The following is a 19393-nucleotide window of genomic DNA, read 5'->3' on the forward strand; positions in this document are numbered from 1 at the left end:
TCCATCCCACTCTTCCCTCACCTCCAATACCTCATCCTCCCCCCACCCCTCCTCTTCCCCACCTCTTCTTCCACCCTGCTGGAGGTGTCTCAACTCATTTCCTCTCTCTGCCGACCCACGAGCGCTCGGGCACGCGTGTCTCCTATGCCACTCCAGCGCCCACCCGCGAAGGTCGTCCGTCGCTCCACTCCATGACAGAAGCACAGACAGGGTGTGCGTGCGTGTGTGTGTGTGTCAAAATGGTGGAGCTCTCACTATCTCTTGGGTTGAAGACTTCATAGGATATTCCATATTTATATCCCAAATCCTCGGCCTGGTGGACAGGGCAATTTCAAGCCGTCAGCCTGCCATTTGAAAGTAAAAGGGATGTGGCTTGGTTCTCACAGGATGGAGAGAGCTTGATAGATAGAAGGGAGAAGAGATGGAAGAGAGAGAGAGAGAGAGAGAGAGAGAGAGAGAAAGTGTGATGGAGAATGAAGCAGAGACAGAAAGACAATCCCAGATGGAGACAGAGAGACAGAGAGGGACTGGGTGAAAAGAGCAGCGTGATAGAGAGATAGAGAAAGAGAGAGTGAGAGAGAGAGAGAGAGAGAGAGAGAGAGAGAGAGAGAGAGAGAGAGAGAGAGAGAGAGAGAGAGAGAGAGAGAGAGAGAGAGAGAGAGAGAGAAAGGAGGACAGGCCTTCATGGTATTTAGATGAGGGGGGTTCCGGGCTTTCTCAGCTCTGCTGAAGGGTGACTTGGGGGCATCTGAGCGTGGCACCACAGGACATGCCCACTGAGACAGCGCTACGATCCGATACCCTCACTTATGCATGGCATATATACATATGCCCCCACTTATGCAAACAGGGTCATATCCATTGCAGAACTTGGCCATTATACAACGTTTTTTGAGTAAAGAGCATGCATGTTTGAATGTGCTTACTGGGTCACAACAGCAGTAGCAAACACATTCAAACTGAAAAACCTGTTGGCCTTCACAAACGCTAAGCTGTTAAAATATTTTCTATTCAGTCATGTGTCATAACTGAACAAAACAATTTGTATACGTGAATTATGCACATATGCATCATAATATTTGTGAATAATGACTAAAAGGAATATATTCGAAATGGAAGAAAGTGGCTGAATACACCACGTTTAACGTTTAAAGGACTCTGAGGAAAGCATTGATTAAAGAAAAGCATTCCTGAGTTTGACAGTAAAAGACATAGCACTTCATTTTGTTTATCCCAACTCCTTTCAACTCCCCTCCCCTCCCCCACCATAAACCCCTTTCCCCCATATCCTCAATGAGACGAATGCCAAAAACACACCACAGAAAACACAAATATCAAGTCTCAACTTCCTGTGAAAGTGTGGGTCACACGTCTAACTGCAGAGGAGTTGCAAAGGAGAGGTGCAGACAAGAGCAGCGGCAATTAGAATGACAGGCAAACAGAGTGAGTGTGACTGCAAAAAGGCCCTCGCGTCGAGATCTCAAACTGGGAAATGTACCCTCACTATATACAGTAGTCCTCCCCCTTGCATCCCAGCATCAAACCTGATCTAAGATCTAAACAGTGTAAAACAAACAAAACCCATGATTGACAGAGCGCACCCTGTCCCTCACCCTCCTTCCCCCTTCAAAACTCTGGCCTGCTCTCAATTTTGTTTTCAGAACCCCACCGGTCCCTCCGCCTCTTTCCCAGGACCCCCAACCCCCAAACATGGAAGTATCCCCTGGTGACTACTACACATCCAATGATTACACCCCCCAACTCCCACCATGCACACACACACATAACCTACACGCCCCCCCTCCCCACCATGCACACATACACACACATAACCGCCCCATCCCAACACCACCAACCCCCCATCCCACTTCACAACACACACACAAACACACACGCGCGCACACACACACACACTCGCTCAGAGGGGCTAATTAAGGCTTTAATATGCAAATGAGAGCCGCAGTAAATTACACAGCTGGCAAATATGCCTGTTTTCGCCCTGAAAATACATCAGGAGAGCAGTGAGGAGTGTGCTGTTGTTGTGTTTGCGGAAAGACAAGGGATTGTTTTCTCTTGTTTGTTTTTTTTTTCATCCCTCTTTTCCTCTCTCTCTCTCTCTCTCTCTCTCTCTCTCTCTCTCTCTCTCTCTCTCTCTCTCTCTCTCTCTCTCTTTTCTCTCTCTCTCTCTTTCTCTCTCTCTCTTTCTTTACACACTAATGTCCCCTTCGTTGAGGTATCTTGGGTAATGCCGGTGTATCCCTTTATGTAGTAATGTTCTACAAGTTGTAGTACCTGGAGACAAACAGGCCTAGTTGGGACATCAACACGGTCACAATCCAAAGAGGCACAGTTGTTGAATACTGGAAGCCTTCAATTTGTAAAAGCCGTGAATTAAACCCACTGGTTGCTACACTTGTAACTGGTTAAAGTGCTGCAAAGGTACAGCCAAAGACAGAGGCAGTTGAGCTGGAGAGACAGTAGAGCTACAGAGGCAGTAGAGCTGTCGAGGCAGTACAGCTGGCAAGGCAGTAGAGCTGGCGAGGCAGTAGAGCTGGCGAGGCAGTAGAGCTGGTGAGGCAGTGGAGCTTGAGAGACAGTAGATATACAGAAGCAGTAGAACTAGAGAGGCAATATAGATGCAGAGAAAGTAGAGCTGGAGAGGCAGTTGAACAGGAGAGGCAGTGGAGACGCAGAGGAAGTAGAACAGGAGAGGCAGAAGAGCTGGAGAGGCAGGATGAACCCTGGTTCTTCCAGGCCCTCTGAGGCATCTCCCACAGTTCTCTGAGGCGTCTCTGAGGTTCAGGACGGTTTGACGGGTGCCCGTGGCGATGGGGCCCTCCAGAGCGGAGGCGTGATGACGCGAGCCATCACCCCCTTGAGCGTGAACCCGAGTGCTGACTACATGCATGGCCAACCTGTCACCTGACTGATCGTCAGCTGGTCAGCCACCGAGACTGACCCACATCAACTGAAGAGGCCCCTCCACCCCCCATAACAAAAAAATAGGTGCACCCCCCCACACAAACACACACACACACTACCAAGACGCTTCCTTTATTCCAGCTTCTAATTCAAGCTGTGTGGAAGCTACTATAGCAGCTCATAAGCTTCTCTCAAGACATAACACAGTGTGTGGGCCTTTCGAGGCATCTCCTTCCGCATACCTTGACTTTCCTTACGTTCGCATCCTCAGAAGCCCTACAGAAGGACATATAAAAGACAGCAAACTCTTTCACAGAGTTCTTTTCCACTGTGGTTCGTCTCTTGTGCTCTTTGTCCTCCAACGGTTCAATCCAAGTCTGATCACTTCCCAGCAGTTGTTAAAATACTTTTGTTCTCAACTTCGCTCGACGACAAACATCCTCAGCTCACCCTCCTCCTCTTCCACCTCCACAAGGGGCCCAAAATAAGTAAGCAGACCCCCTTCCTGTTCTCTGCCCCCCTTCCTGCTATCTTAATTATCACTGTGAGGGGAAGTGTACTTTCATGATGACACCTCACTGTGAGGAGTGACATGTTTGAAGGGGAGAATTGTATTTAACTTCTGCATCACGGCGCCCTTCCACTTCCCCTGAGGAGCACGACATTGACCAACTCTGAACCAATGTTTAAACAGCAAACAAGCAAACACTACATGTTCCACTCCATGCTTGTTATTAAGTAGTGGGTGTAGATCATTGGGACTTGTAGATCATTAGTGAGGTTGACAGAGTCCACTGATAAGGGGGGGTAAACAGCTTCCACCTTGCAACAGCTACAGATAACTCACCCCCTCTGAATGTTGCTCCTCTTCTTGGGCTGGGCTCTATGAATATTTTAGATGGGTAAATAATTAATAATTAACGTCCAAACAGGCCAATGATCAAATGGAGCAGTGCAGCAACAGACATAAAACATCTGACGGTTGTAAACAAAGACAGCCAGGCCCCAGATTTCTTCCAAACCAACTTCTTTCCCTTTTAAATATGCGCATTGACAACACCCCCCTCCATGTACAAATAAAACCACACACACATGTAATCGCACACACGATGCACACATTCACACCCACACACACACACACACACACACACACACACACGCATGTCAATTCACACACATGCACAAAAACACACACACATTCACACGCGTGCGCTCACTTGGGGCCCACCAGTGCCACCATCATCACACCCTCATTCTCTGTCACTCACATGCATAGCCACACGCGTTTTTCTTTTCGGAAAAATGGAATTTTCACATTTCTGTGCGACCCGGGGAATACAGCGACACTGAGTGAGAACACTTGATCTGGCCCCCCGCTGTTTTCTGATGGAAAGATTTGCTTTTTAATACAATCGTCTCTCTCCCCACCTGGCTATGCCATGCCAAGACAAATCCCAGCTGTGTGACTCCAAAAGCTGACGGAGCTCCAATATTCCCTGATTACCATCCCTTAAAAACAGGCCGCCACTGAAGCCCAATGGAAATGTTAATCATATGGCTCTGAGTCTCACGCCAGCATGAAATGTTCTTCTCAAACCCAGACGTTTTCGCCATGCCTGTTAAAGAGGAAGCCATACAGGTACGGTACATCGTTTGGAGACACATTTGCGGAATGTTAGCCTATGTTTAATTTCAACCAGTTGTTTTTCCATGTTCTGGTATTTTCAGTATCTTTGACTTTTGCCAGGGGAGAAATTTCATGAAAATCTGAATTAATCGGGTAAACAGCAAAGTAGACAAACAAAATCACTGCATACAAAAATAAAACAAGTTTCGAGTGGAGTCGCACATGGATTGCCTTAAGAGTTAATTTGAAAGTAAGCATTTTGCTCCTTGGAGATTTTAATTAATGCTTTAATATGCAAATAAGTTAGCAGAGATAAAATCATGACAAACAGATGGCAAGCGCGGGTAATTATTTTGTGAATCCAGCAGGGGTATGTATTAAAGTTGTGGCATCATTTTCCTCAGGCCCTCTCAGTCACACAGAGAAGAAAAAAGAGAGCCTCACATATCGGAGAAAAGTAATCTTAATCAATGACTTGCTCGCGTCTTCCTACGACTTCCAACCTCTACTCAACTAATAAGACTAACTATACTCCACAGCATATGTTCATGTAGTTCATCAATATTTTAGTTTTAGAGTTAGACTTGTTTTCCCCAGATATGTCAAACTAGACAATGACAAATTTGATAACAATCTTTCCTTGCCCATGTTTTGCAGGCGTTGCCAGTCAGATATCTCTGTTTCAAGGTTTGTGCTCAGACTGACCTGTTCCTCTTTGGGGTCCAGCTGCAGTGTGGTGACAGAGCTGTTGATCCGCAAGGCCAGTGATAAGGCCATGAGCCCGCCGGCCCTTACCTCATTCTCACGAAGGTCCAGGTGCTGGATCTGACGACTCTCAGCGATGAACTCAGCCAATGCCACGGCTCCTGTGTGACAGACAGAACCTTTCACCTCAGCCAACACCCACTATAACAGAGAAACCTCTCCTTCACTTAACCATTTTGCTTAGTGACAAATTCTTAAAGCCATGTCGCACCATAGTAGGCATAATGGGATGGTGAATGTATTTTATGATACCACATGTACAATGTGAAGGTGATGGTACCTTCACAGGTGATGTGGGTCTGTTCCAGAGCTAGGTGTAGTAACGACTGGTTCATCATCAGCGGTTCCTTCAGTGTGTGGATTCCTCGGTTCTGTAGCTTGTTTTCCCCCAAGTTCAAAATCTCTAGTGTCTTCAGTACAGGCTGGAAAATAACATGACACAGACAAAAGGTAAAAGGTCACAAACAAATAAAATATCTCCACATAAACACAATGTTTGACTTAGTTCCTACTTAAATCCAACATTCATTGCAGTCAGAGAAGAAAACAGTTGAGTGAAGACATTTTGAACCACTTTTGCTCTTTTGAGATTCTCAGAAGAAGACCAGACTGAAGATGTTTTTACCGCCGCCTAATGTTTGGTTTTTACAAGGATTTTCCAAATGTTTCAACACCGAACCACTCTGAAGAACTTCTGTTTTGATCCTCCAGAGTGAAATTAGCGTTGAAGCTTGTTAAGCACATGTACAACCCTGGGGGTGTCTGGGGCACGAGAGGGAAGCTACGTGTTGCCCAATAGTGCGAGGAGCGTCCCACACGCCTCCTCGCCGCCCTCGTTCCACTCCTTCACTTCGGTCACCCGCTGAAGGGAGAGCGGAGGTGGGAACATGAAGCAGCATGCCAACAGAGGCAACCGACCTGAGGAATACGGCTGTTCTGAGCTCATGTGTACCACAGTGACAAAGAACGTACTCCAGAGCCCCATTGCTGAGCCTTGATAGAGGATGGAGGACGTTGATCCTCAAGGGTGCCTTTTTCTCGTAGGTTGGACAACTGAAATCACTCCCGTGTATGAAAGCTTAGGGGAACGCAACAAATAATACTGGCCAATTAAAGACATGACTGGAGGGTTGAGTTTTAATAGTAAAGCATGGATGAAGCCTGTCCAATATAAACCACAGCAGATTTGTTACTGTGGGGAAAGACAGGATATAGGACCTGATTTTAAACCCAACATAAATGAAACAACAGGTTGGAAGTTTTCTGAGGAGAGAGGGATATAAACTAAGGAACACCTGAAGGACACCTAAAAACCATCCGGAAAATGTACAGAAAAAACAACAACTTAAAACACATTAAGGCACAAGAATAGATATGTTTTTCTGGTCTCATATTAACTCCATGAATGAATGTCATGTGCTGTAGATACTGAAAAGACCTCTTAATTTTAGACAAAATTTAGATTTTATATAAAACTGGCGCTAATACGTGTGAATACCTCAGCAGTCACTACAAATGTTTATGCCACCACAAACAAGAACCAAATATATTCAGTCAATCTACATCCAATCGTCTCCACCATGATCGTCAGTAACACGGAATCGGTTGTGTCTGGTCTAGATCTGCATCTCTCTCAGCCTCTGTTTCCTCTTTCCTCACTTCCTCAGCAGGCTAGACAAGCTCACGGAGGGCACAAGCGAGGGAGAAGCGGATACAACCAAACAGAAAGGTTAATAACAGCTCTTCCTGCATCATATTCGACACAAGCAGCCAGCGGCCTAATTATCATCATTAGGGGCGAGGAGCACATCTTCTTATCCTTGTTAATGGCAGGCGGCATGAGTGGTCCTCCCAAACACATATCTATTATTTAATCAAACTGTTCCTGTTTCGGTGTTGAAATGGAGGCCAGTTGAGGGGCGGGGTGTCAGTGGGAGGCTGTGTTTTTGGTCTTGGTGGGCTGTCTTTCAGAATGCCTTTTGGCCTCGTCGCAATGAGGCAGCCCTTTAATTTAGACTCTTTTGATTCCACGCAATCACCACACGACATGAAGGTGGGGTTTAGGCCGCCAATCGGAGCGGCTGAGAGAGCCAGTGGATATTATTAGGGATTATACGGTGTGATATGCAGCAGAGAGGTGGAAATCTAACAACCAAGCAGTGCAGAATGAATAATACGTTGCTAGTGTTTGACAGTGCGTCAGAGCTATGATAGGAGTTACTCACCAGAACTTTGGCAAGATACACCAGACCATTGTAAGTGATCATGTTGCTGTTCAGCATGAGGACCCTCAGACCAGCAGTCTGCATTTTCAGACCTTCACAGATCTCCTCCAGACCTAGACCAGACAACCATGAGACAGCATTACAAAAAAACTGTAGTAAACAAGTTTTAAACACACTATTATAAACACTCAGCATGAAAGCGTGAACTGTTACATACATTTCAGCTTAAAAACATCATCAATTATGTAAATCTATGCTTTAACGGAGTAACACAAGATCTTTAGGCCTAGATTTTCCTAACTTAACCAATACATTATCTAAGGCACACTTTAGTGCACTGGTTCCATTCATGCTTCCTAGCGTGACTACAGTGTACAGGTATGGTACCCGAGGTTGAAGACAGTTGAATACCTGCGTCAGCTATAGTGTTGTGGCCAAGGTCCAGAACTCGGAGGGTGCTGTTGAATCTGAGGAGATCGCCTAACTGCATGGAGTCCTGGTAACTGTTGAGCTTGTTGCTAGCTAGGTAAAGCTCCTGAAGGCCTCTGTTGGTCTTCAACGCCCCAACTACAGGAACAGAGACAGGAACAAAGCAATTTGTCAGTCAAGTTTGTTCAATAGTTGAGCACAGCACACTGTACTTGGTCTGTTTGAAAGTAATTTGTGAGACCCGGAGTTGCAGTATTGTTGGAACAGAGAGAAGTGCGGCGTAGGCTCTCACGTTCGATTACAGTGGTAAAGATCAAGTGCCACTTCTTACCCATTGTACGATGAATGATTTGTAGAGAATCATAGTCATGCTTTTTTCGTCAGAGCGAGGCCAAATCTCCAATTCAATGCCTTCCCCAACACACACACACACAATTTTGACATTATAACATTATCGCTTCACTCTCATTATTGTATAGAACTCTGTTCTAAGATTGGGAGCCTGGCATGTGAAAGCTTGTGTGTGTGTTAGAGAGTACATGTGTTATTGTGTGCATCATTGTGCTTTATAGGGAGACAGATTGTGTGTAAGTGTGCATGTGAATATGTGTATGTCATCGTGTGTGTGTGTGTGTGTGTGAGAGAGAGAGAGAGAGAGAGAGAGAGAGAGAGAGAGAGAGAGAGAGAGAGAGAGAGAGAGAGAGAGAGAGAGAGAGAGAGAGAGAGAGAGAGCGCGTGTGTCCAGTACGTGTGTGTGTTTGAGCCCCAGTTTGTCAGATTGTCTAAGTGTTGGGGCTCACGTGGTCCATCCCGGCCAGATCGATGCAGTAGATTTGATCAGGCCCTTTGGGCTGCATGCCGAATGCCAACATTGTCATCAGTCACAGTGGGAACCAAATAGAGGGATCGGTGGGATTGATCTGGAGGACTCCACCGCGAGCACCAGCGCCCCAGACCCGCAATCAGGGCCCCTCCGATCGAAGGCAATGATCTGCAGCTGGGCCCCCTGCCGAGTAGGAGGGGGCCAGGGGAGGGCATGGAGGGGGGCTCACAAGGGGCTGGGGAGGGATGACTGGAGCAAAACACACAGCCCCTAAATATCAAATAGATCCAAGAGGCTTTAAAGGGACAGGGTCCCCGTCTACGTGGCGAGGAAATAGAAGAGCACACTGTGTCACAGCAGTCTGGCGCGTCGGAAGTCAGCCTGACTTTCTCTAGTTTGTAGTTTAAAGTATTTTCCGTCTTTGGTTTGTCTTCTAACCCTCCGAAACATTTGAGAGAGAAGGACAGTTAGTGTGCATGTGAGCATGCCCATGTGTCTTTTAAGTGCACACAGCCCCCTGTGCGTGTATGTGTGCATTCGCATTTGTGTGTGTATATGTTCATGCGTGTCTGTCTATGTGTGTGTGTGTGTCTCCCTTGTTTATTTATGCAAGTTTTCCACTCTTGTCTGCATACACGCTTAAACGTGTGTGTGTGCATACAGTACAGAGTGTGTAAATGTGTGTGCCTCTCTCTACCTCCATCTCATTTGCAGGTCAAGTCACCTCCCCCTCCTCCACCCCCGTCCCGATCGCTCCTGTCCACAAGCCCGGACCCCCGCTGCTCCAAAAGGAGGCCACCTCGGTCGCCACGGTTACGTCTTGGAGATGAAACACCAGCCAATCAATGAAGGTTACCAAGGACACTGGGACTCGAGCCCACAAGAGGAAGTGTTGGGGCCGGAGCATGGGGGAAATCTCTTATCTTTACACCTTTTTGCCCTCAGTTGACAGTTGGCAAGTCTCTAACAGTCAAATATATAAATACAATCTAAAACCAATGTTGGTGAATATGACTGTAGGACTGTATTTTCCCTCAGCAGGATATTGGAGGCTGTCCTTGAAGACAACATTCTGTTGGAGGAGATGCACTTTATCGTTTCTGCATCTCAACAGTGACCTAAGCTTCCACAATACATTGAAGAGAGGACCTATACCGTGTAGTGCTTTGAAAGGTCTCAGGTCAGTTTGTCACATAAAGATGATCTATAAATGCTTGAGAAACGTAACATTTGTGGTACAGGAGCGGAACTGTGGCGATTGGAGAGAATATTCAGGTAACTGTTAATGTCCTTTAGTGTATCTTTGAAGGTAATTAGTTACAATGCTGGATATAAGGGCAGTGTCTCAAGCCCTGGCTAGTGGAGTACGGTGTGTGCGTTCCTGGCCGCGGTGCCAGAGTCGATCGGTGCAGCGGTGTGTAAAGTGACAGGCTGAAGATTAGGACATCTAATCCCAGGCCAGTCCCACTGTGAGGGTCGCGGGGCCAAAATCTGCCACTCCTCTTCCTGTCCTCCATCATCTGTTCCTGCTGGCCGGGGCCGAGCGCGGACAACGCTCTGACACACTCACACACACATACACACACACACGTCTACACTCGAAAGCTAGACTGATATACAGTAGATGTCTTGCTCTTGATGCATACCTGCCGGGCTGTGTGTGTGTGTATGGGGGGTCATACCAAGTGTGAAGAGGGGCCTGCCGCTGAGGTAGCAACCGTGGAGGCTGAGCACGGCCAGCCGGCTGCTGGGCAGAGCTTTAGCCAAGGCCTGGGCAGGATAGCCCTGCATGGACACCTTACAGGCATCCAGCCTCAATAGACAGCCACTCTGCAGAGATAAACACACAGCACAGTATCATCAGATACACATATACACTCTCATACACATGACGAGAGAGAGAGAAAGAGAGAGAGAGGCTGAATGGCTATAGAAGCAGTACGGACAAGTCTTTGTCCTGTACCTCACCCGCCCTCATCAAAGACTGATGAGTCAGATGACTGACAGTGTGCGAAGGATGGAGAAGGAGAGAAAAAACGAGAATGAAAGGTTAGCTAGGCAGTGCCCTAAGTCTGGACTGGTCTGCATCCTGCATCCTTCCAGCATCAAACACTGGCTTGTCTGTGGAGAACTGCGAGCTGGGCAAAACAACCTTGACTGACAAAGGGAGAGAGGGAGAGAGAGAAAGGAATAAAACGAGAGTGGTCGAGAGATGGAGAGTGGAAGACAGAAGGTCTGGGCTGTGCCCCTGGTGTGGACTGGCCCCTATCGCTCACTTCCTCCCATCAAACAAACGTCAGAAATGAGTAGAAAGCACTTCCTGAGTGACGGAGGGATAGCGGCAGGTCTAGGGGCCATTGTTAGTCTCCATTCCTTCATCCCTCCCTACGTCCAGCACATCAAACGTGTCCAGATTTTTTTTTCCATCCTCCTCTTCCTCCTCCTCCTCCTCTTATACAGCCAGGTGATTCTGATTGATCTGGTGTAATACTGCCTAAGAGCTTGCTTTCGGTCTCACCCTTGAAGTCCATTTCAGTGCAGAGAGCGCAGCCTCACCTCTCTTTCATCTTGGCGCTATGCGGCTAATTGACCTGACGCGGGAGTGAATTCACCGTGCCAGGATCCTGCACTCTCAAACCCCGGAAAAGCAGTGGTTTGTCATTTGGCTTATTTTGTCATGAGCAAATGACTCCTGCCTCATCTGTCTGTCTTTCAAACACAATCCCCGCCTGCATGTGGGAGTTCTTGGTGTGTGCAGCTAAGAATCCTGGGAAGGGTTTTATTTTTTTAACTCCTTGGGTCCGACTCAGGGGACTCTTTTCCTCGCCTCGAGGATTTTGGGTAGCTTGTCAGAAATGACATTCCGGATCGACGGGATCACTTTTTTCCCCTCTGTGGTGTGTGTTGGTGTCTGTGTGTTTAGTGTGCGCGTGCGAGAGAGTGGTCATACACCGGTATATCTAGCCGACACAAGCCAAATAGCATCTCAGGCAACTTCTCAACTTCTCTACTTTTCTATCCCATAATACATCTACTGGGCACTTTATTTCCAATCTAACCCAAGAATGCTCAAACTGTGCCCCTTGAAAAGTTTACGGTACACTTTCATATTCTGAATTCATACACAAACAAACAGATTACACTGAAGTACAATGTACTGTACCTGCTTGATCAAATGAGAGAGGGCCCTCCAGCCTGATATCCCCATACTGGTGTTGTCAGAGATGTCAAGATGTGTTGTAGGTTCATAGTATAAAATCATATCCAGCAATGACGATGCTCCCTGGAAGAAAAAAGAAAGTGGGAGTAGGGCCTAAATTCAACCTAGATGCAATAACAAAGTTTTACCTTCTTTTGATGGAAAATCAAATCAGATACTCAGGGACAGCTGAATACGAAAGTATTGGAGTGACGGGTTAGGTAGGGAAAGGGGTAAAAGTTTTGCCTCATAAAACTCACATTTTCCTCCAGTTTCGTCGCCCGCAGATTGATGAAATCAAAGTGCAGTGATTTCAGTAGGATTTCCAGAGACTCGCAAGAGCTGGATTCTAATCGCTCACCTGAGAGAAACACCAGCAATCAAACCAAACATAATTGGAGTTGTTTGCTAACAGCCAAAATTGCATGTCTCCACTCAGGAGTCTACGTGAGTATGCTTTTTCTTTCTTTCTTTCTTTCTTTTTTGTTGTTGCTGCAGTGATTGGAAATTTAGGTAACCCTGAACACAACAACCCCCCCTCTTCCCTCCTTGTGGCTAACAAAGAAAAAAATTGCTTCTAATCTGTTTATCTTCCCAACTGTTTTGTGAAAAAAAAACTTAAATAAAAAGTATCTGTGTTCATGAGTAACTATCCATATCTTGTATCTCCTCGCTGTTGGAGACTTGGAGCCCTCTATTGTCCTGCAAGGTCAAGTTCCTTCCCCTCTAAAGTGCGTCTGATTATTCAACAACTGAGGACTTTCCAACAAAGCCTTGAAGAAACATGTTGATGGTCACAACAGTTCCTTGCCACTGACAAACCCCTTCCCCTCGGGATCCTCTTATCTCTCTCTGACCGTGGAGGGAAGGGGGGGGGGGGGGTAGAGGGCTCCACTGGGGTAGTGCTGGTGGGGGCGGAAAATATGATAATTCATTCATAATTAGCATAATCATTTGCCTTTCACAATAATCACTTAACTCTACTGTCGGAAAAGGGGGGTGGAGAGGCATCAATTCTTCTAATCCTCTCTGCATTGGACTGATAATGGGAAGGGGGTGTCACCCCTAGTCAGATGTCATCAGAGTGTGACAAGGTGATGGGGGAGTGGGGGAGCACAGTGACCCCATGTAGGAATCCCATGCAAACATGACTGTTTAAACCCTCAATGAGCGGTCTGGATTCTGGGGCCCCTCCCCTTTCTCAACAGTGGAGGATGGAACAGTATAGCAAAGTTCCTCAGATAAAGGAACAGCTCTGAACAACAATGGTCTTAATTTTCTCCTTCTTTGTAACAATGTGAACTATCTTGAAGTTCTGTCATTTTTACTTGACTACTTGGATCTAAGTAAATCTGAGTACTGTACTTAATGTTAGAGATGTATAATTTATCAAAATACATGTGACATAGTTCACTGTAACTCATTATCTAAGATATGAAATTCCACCCTTTAAAAATCAAAGTCTACTCTGTACAGTGTCTGTATACATGACCTTTTAATGACATTGCTGATAACCAATGTTACTATTTTGAGTAGGCGTATACATCCCAATATAACATACATACTGTGCTGAGCAATCCTCTTACCTTCTAGATCCAGACACCTGAGTGTACCCTTCACACACGTCGCTAGCTGAGGATGGAGACGCAGAGCAAGACAAAGGGAGAGACACGGGCAGAGTCAGTGTGCAATAGAGAATACGAAACAGAGACGAGTAGAGAACACAGGCGACAAATCAAACAAGATACATGGAGAGGATGAGAGTGAAAGAGGAAGAGAACGATGGAACAGGACTGAGAGAGAGAACATGAGAAAGAAAAATGTGTACTGTACATTTCCTCCCCTTACACCCTGATACTAGTCCGTTCCTCGGCCTTGTTTGTTCAGAGCTCTGGCTCCTGCCACTCCAGAGCATGAATTATGAATTTCACACAGTTTACTGTTGATGGCAACACCACGTCCTAATTAACCAGTGTATATTAATTAGAAACAGCTGGTCATCTGTTGATGCGTTCATTTGCCAAGCCACTGTTCCACATACATCTAATTTGACTGCATCAATCACGGAGGGCGACATAATTGCGTGGATAGTGCACAGCCAGAATGGAGAACAGGAATTGTAAATCCCTCCCTCCTCTTCTCTTCTTGATGAAGAAATGTTGAAAAGAGATGAGGGAAAGAGACAGTCCCTGGGTTATGATTTTGGCTGTTCCCCTCCCTGTATCAAGTGAAGAAACACAGTGCTTTCGTTTTGGTAAATCCCATGCTAGGGTCTTGTTTCCTATATGGCCTGTTGTCTTTCATCCTTATGATTCATTGTTCAAAATAAATTAGAATTCAGAAGGACTTGCAATCATGTATTCTTTTCTCATGTTGTCTGAGAGATGAAAAAAAAAAAAAAAGCATATCTTCGGAAAAATGTTACTTTCAAATGATTGATTCAACATAAATTACCATTCCTGTATGTTACTGTTTACATGGAATTGGCGTTTAATTCATACTAACTATAACATTTTAATTTTGAACGGGCAAATAAACATGACACATCAACACAAATTGTATCATATCTTATTGCATGTATTTCCCGATAGTTAATAAGATAGGAAATAGACCTTATGATTACAATTAAACGGGCTAAACATTACACTAGTAATGAAGGTATACGGGTTTATAAAAAAAAAAAAAAAAATGTATCTCTGTCTCTCTCTCTCTCTCTCTCTCTCTCACACACACACACACACACACACACACACACACACACACACACACACACACTGTTACAAACTCCTACACACAAGCACACTCACAGTCAACACATTCCCTTCTTTAATATAAACTAAATGTATCTCTAAATGATAAGATAGTCTTCAGTATGCATCCATCTTAATGATAAATAACTATTAATAGTTGGTGCCAAAAAACAGTATCGATGGTCATAAGACTAAGACTTAACACTAAGCTTACAGCTAGAGTACAACACGTCTGTATAAAAGGTTGACATAGATAACACATACACACACAAGTACAGTAGTTGCTGTTTTTCATCTTAATGAATTTCCAAACTTGCGGGCCCCCTCTCCCCCCTTGTGCAGCGGCAGGATGTGGAGCTCTTTGCTGCCTAGCGAATGAGAGGAACGAAGGAGCCGGGCGCCAAATCTATTGATGTGTCAGGAGGGAAAGGGACAAAACGGAGTGATAAAAAGAAAAGCAATTTCTCTCCCAGGCAGAGAGGGGATATGGTTTATAAACTTGACTTCTGCAGAAGTCCTCTCTGGTGCATTTGGCATTCTTCACTCTGTCCTCTTCGTGACAAACTGCGTACTGTCTGACTCTCTGGGTGGCTTTGGATTTCTTTTAAAAAGGCTTTTTTTCAGTCCCATTTAATTAGTTGGAAAAAAATATGATTTTCAGAGCAACTTTTAAGGCTCTTAGGGGTTAAAGTCACCAGCACATTTTCCTTTCAGCATCTTTTCTGCAATAAAGGATAAATTATTTAAAATAACACAACCTTTTATCTCACACCCTTTGAAGGCGGCAAATTAAAAATGTAAATTGGGAGCTAATTAATATGCAAATATATTCATTCCCAGTTAACAATTAGCAATTAAACCTGCAGTGTCTAGAAAGAGCATAGACAAAATTAGTAACTTAATTTATCATAAAAAAATGAAAACGTACACAAAATTCTAATTGACTTTTAAAATATTTCCCACTGTCTCTCTTTGTTCATCTGTAATGATTTTGAAATTCATGATAGTACACTTGGTAAAATAATTAATTAGTCTTCATGTAAAATATATTGTTTCCTTAAAGGTTGGTGTCAAAACAAAATTTTATACTCAACTTGCTTGATTGGTTGTTAATGTCATCATGTGTATGTGTTTTGTGTGTACATGTTTTATTTGTCTGCATGCATGCATTTCTCTTTATATGTATGGGTGTGCGTGTGTGGCTGTGTGTGTGTGTGTGTGTCAGCAGTATGAACAGCACACATACCCTCCATGATAGCTAGTCCCCCTAATCAGTGCATCAGCAAAGACCAGAGAGGGTGCTACGCATTAAAGTTTAAAAGTGAGGACGTGATTTATACTTGATGGTGTTTAGATATGAAGGAGTCAGAATGCTTCTTCCCAAAGCCAAGTACACGTTTATTGCATATCAGTGACACAGTGGCTTACTGATGAATACTAGGGAGCAGGCTAAGGAGAGTGGGAGAAGCATGAAGGAGCAAAGGAGAGAGGAAGAGGCATAAACAACTTAACTGACTTTAAGGTTACACTAATAGGATTGAAAACCCCCAAAACCTCCGGCAGAAAGTTCACCTCAATTGTGTGTTTACCAGATGATACTTTTAATGTAACTTCAATTCTAAGTGTAGATAATGCTAAATTATGTTGCCATCACTACTACCAACCCATAAAGCAGTTAACTAAAACTACTTACATAAGCTGCTTGTATGTCTAACCAACCATGAAAAATTCCATTTATTTTAATGACATGTACTTACAACACTTACAAATCCTTACTACTGTCTGTACAGTGGAAAATTCACACCAGAAAATCATACCGCCATAATTACAATATTTCTCATACATATCCAGCACATGTACATGTCTAAGAGTTTAGCCAAATTTTTATTTTTATCTATTTAGTATTTTAATCGTATGCATATTAGGCACGAACAAACAGTGTGTAATTAATATCAGCGGTCTATAGAAGTGTACTGAAGGTTTACGCGTTGAGTTGTTCACTGTATTCAGCCACCTATAAATAAAGGATGCTCAAGTGACGGTCTGCATCCTTTCTTTAAGCCAGTGCACACAGAGATGACTGCGGAAGGGGCACAGATTCCTGTGTCCCCCACCTAAGCTGAGCCAGCCTCCTCTTCAGGCTCTGCTATAGCTGCCTTCATGGCATTTCAAATGCATCACTAACCACCCCTGTTATCATTGTAATGAGAAGAGAGACATATGTCCGGTTTCCCCACTGTTTTCGATAAGGCAGCATTCAGCCGCAAACACTCCAATCTCCTTTCCCTTTTTATTTGTATGTGAAGCGCTAACAACAGTCAAGGAAATAGTGCAGCACTTACTTCGTGACATTTATCTTGTGCCTGACTGTTCTCTACACCGGGGAGCCGCAATAACAATCAGCATGCATTTAATTTAAAAAATGTGTTCCCTTTAGAATTACACCAGGAAGGAGAACATATCTTTGTGTGTGTGGTGTGAAAGACATACTGGCACTAGTCACAATCCATGTTGTAACACCATTATAGCAGAGCAATATTAACGCTAATCAGGAAACAAACTGAAAAAGCAGCTGGGATTGTAAAGAAACATACACAAGAAATCCTCTTTCTTCGTTTGTTCATTTGTGATTAGATGTATTTGATTTCATATATTTCTGTGAGGGATTTTGCTACCAAAATAGCATATCTGTGAATTGAACGTGACCTGAAGAGTAGTGGAAATGTTCTCGGCTTAGTGCTTAGTGCTAATTCCCCCAGCAACAAATGGGGGAAGTTATGTTGAGGTAATTGATTTCTCCTCAGTCCACTCAACTGAATAATCAGCAACAGAAACACCCAATATCTATTAACTAGACCATCCACCAACAAGCAACCAATTCATAGCTTAGTCCTACTCTGCTTGGTTCCAATAAAACTCTGACAGAATACCAATTAAAATCCAGGTCAACATCTGACTTGATTCCTATTGTGTTTCCTGCCAAACATAAAAAATGCTTTTTGAAGATTCATAGAAAATAGTTAGAGTGCACTCAAATGAATGTACGTGCTATTTAAAGGAATAGTTGAAAATGGACAAAAAGTCTAAATTATTACTTCAATTACATACTTTAAAAGACAACAGTCCTTCAAAATACCCTTCAAAAGTGTCAACCTATACGATGCATCAATGTTCAGGGTTTCACTTTGAATCTGAAAGAGTGTTGCAGCCTGTGCAGTTGATCTCTGACACCCAGCATTGTTGCTAAAGGGAAATGTAATGTTTATTTTTTTTATTTTTTTTATTTTTGGGGGGGGGGGATATACAAAAATCTAATGAAGAAGAGCGCATTCTCTGGATTTCAGGAGTTGGTGTGTTTAAACACAGCAGCCATGGGCCTTGGGTTCACAAACTATTGTCTGCCATTCCTATGAAGACATAACCAAAAGCAATACTGTGTTATCCACTTAAACATTTCAAAGAAAAACGCGAAAGCCCAAGGGTACAATAAAAAGCTTTAAATAGTCTTCCACGGCCATCCTTCGGGGATTACCCGAGCCTGAAAATACCTAATTTAATAAATATGCTCTTTAAGCTCACAGTCTTGCTTTGCATATACACGTATTATGAATGCACTTGGAGCACTTTCAGCTAAATAGTTCTCCTCTTAACCATACATATTTTGCTCTTTTAGAAGGACCACCTACATTCGTTTCGAATGCAAGTAGGTTCATTAGTACCTTCAAGATAATACAGAGGGTGTGTGCTTAATGTAAGCACTGCTAAGTCTCTAATTTTCCACAAATAATTCTCCTTGATCTAATCATGAATTTATGCAGGGGAGAAACTAATGTTCTCAACATGGCTGGCTACGAGTAAAGCAAGTAAGTACATAAAATGAATTATACATACAGTATGTGGGTGTGTTTCGAGCAATGTGTGTGTGTGTGTGTGTTTGTCACCAAGTGTGGGTGTACACTTGTTCATGTTTATTTGTTTTTGTTTACAGCTGAGCTATTATTTGCAATCCCACTAACTTAAAACCAACATGGTGGTTAACCTGCTCTTAGCCTCTTGTTTGCACAAGAGATGTTGTCATTTTTGTGCAGTAAGCCTGATTGAGGCTGATTGAATGAACTGATTCAAATTACCAGAGGAATTTGAATATGGGAATTCTCAATGTGCCTGTCACTGCAAATTCTGGGGAACCAATGTCTACCTATTGAAGCACTATCTGAGCAACGGACTTGTCTTGGTCTTGTCATATATACATATTTTGTTATCTCTTGGCAAACAGTAACATCTCACCAACTTGGCTGCTTATAATAAATAATTAACTGAAAGGGAGATACAATATAAATTAAGTTAAAGTTAAGATTAGTCATCAAAGCAAGACATTTTTCATAAATTCCTAAATTAGTCTCTTAATGTCCATTAAAGTAGACCCGTTGTGGGAACCATATGGATTGTAACATTTAGCAGTTCTTAGTTTAAAATAAGAATGCAAAAAATATCCATTATTTAGAGTTTACCTCCAGTTGCTCCACAATCTTGGGGTTGGGTTCCACTTGGTGCCTTTCACAGCTCTTCTTGTAGGCCAGAATTACCTCTGCCAAGGTGAGGCTGTCAACTAAAATAGAAGAATACAGTCATTACAGCTTTAATGTCTCCTTG

At 43.9% G+C, this 19393-nt stretch overlaps 1 protein-coding gene across 1 annotated transcript in view; it reads right to left on the reverse strand.

The window, feature by feature from the left end:
* si:dkey-288a3.2 (protein phosphatase 1 regulatory subunit 37) overlaps positions 1 to 19393 on the reverse strand; it is a 36505-nt gene that overhangs the window by 15976 nt on the left and 1136 nt on the right. Inside the window, exons 2-10 of the mRNA XM_067243882.1 lie at positions 19252 to 19349; positions 13577 to 13622; positions 12251 to 12351; positions 11955 to 12074; positions 10474 to 10621; positions 7951 to 8106; positions 7540 to 7652; positions 5595 to 5736; positions 5255 to 5415 (exon numbers count right to left, since the gene is read on the reverse strand). Of these exons, the coding sequence (XP_067099983.1) occupies positions 5255 to 5415; positions 5595 to 5736; positions 7540 to 7652; positions 7951 to 8106; positions 10474 to 10621; positions 11955 to 12074; positions 12251 to 12351; positions 13577 to 13622; positions 19252 to 19349 (1085 nt within the window). The remainder of the gene's footprint in view (positions 1 to 5254; positions 5416 to 5594; positions 5737 to 7539; positions 7653 to 7950; positions 8107 to 10473; positions 10622 to 11954; positions 12075 to 12250; positions 12352 to 13576; positions 13623 to 19251; positions 19350 to 19393) is intronic.

This window comes from Osmerus mordax, chromosome 9 (assembly GCF_038355195.1).
Source record: "Osmerus mordax isolate fOsmMor3 chromosome 9, fOsmMor3.pri, whole genome shotgun sequence".
In the NCBI taxonomy this organism is placed as follows: Eukaryota; Metazoa; Chordata; class Actinopteri; order Osmeriformes; family Osmeridae; genus Osmerus; species Osmerus mordax.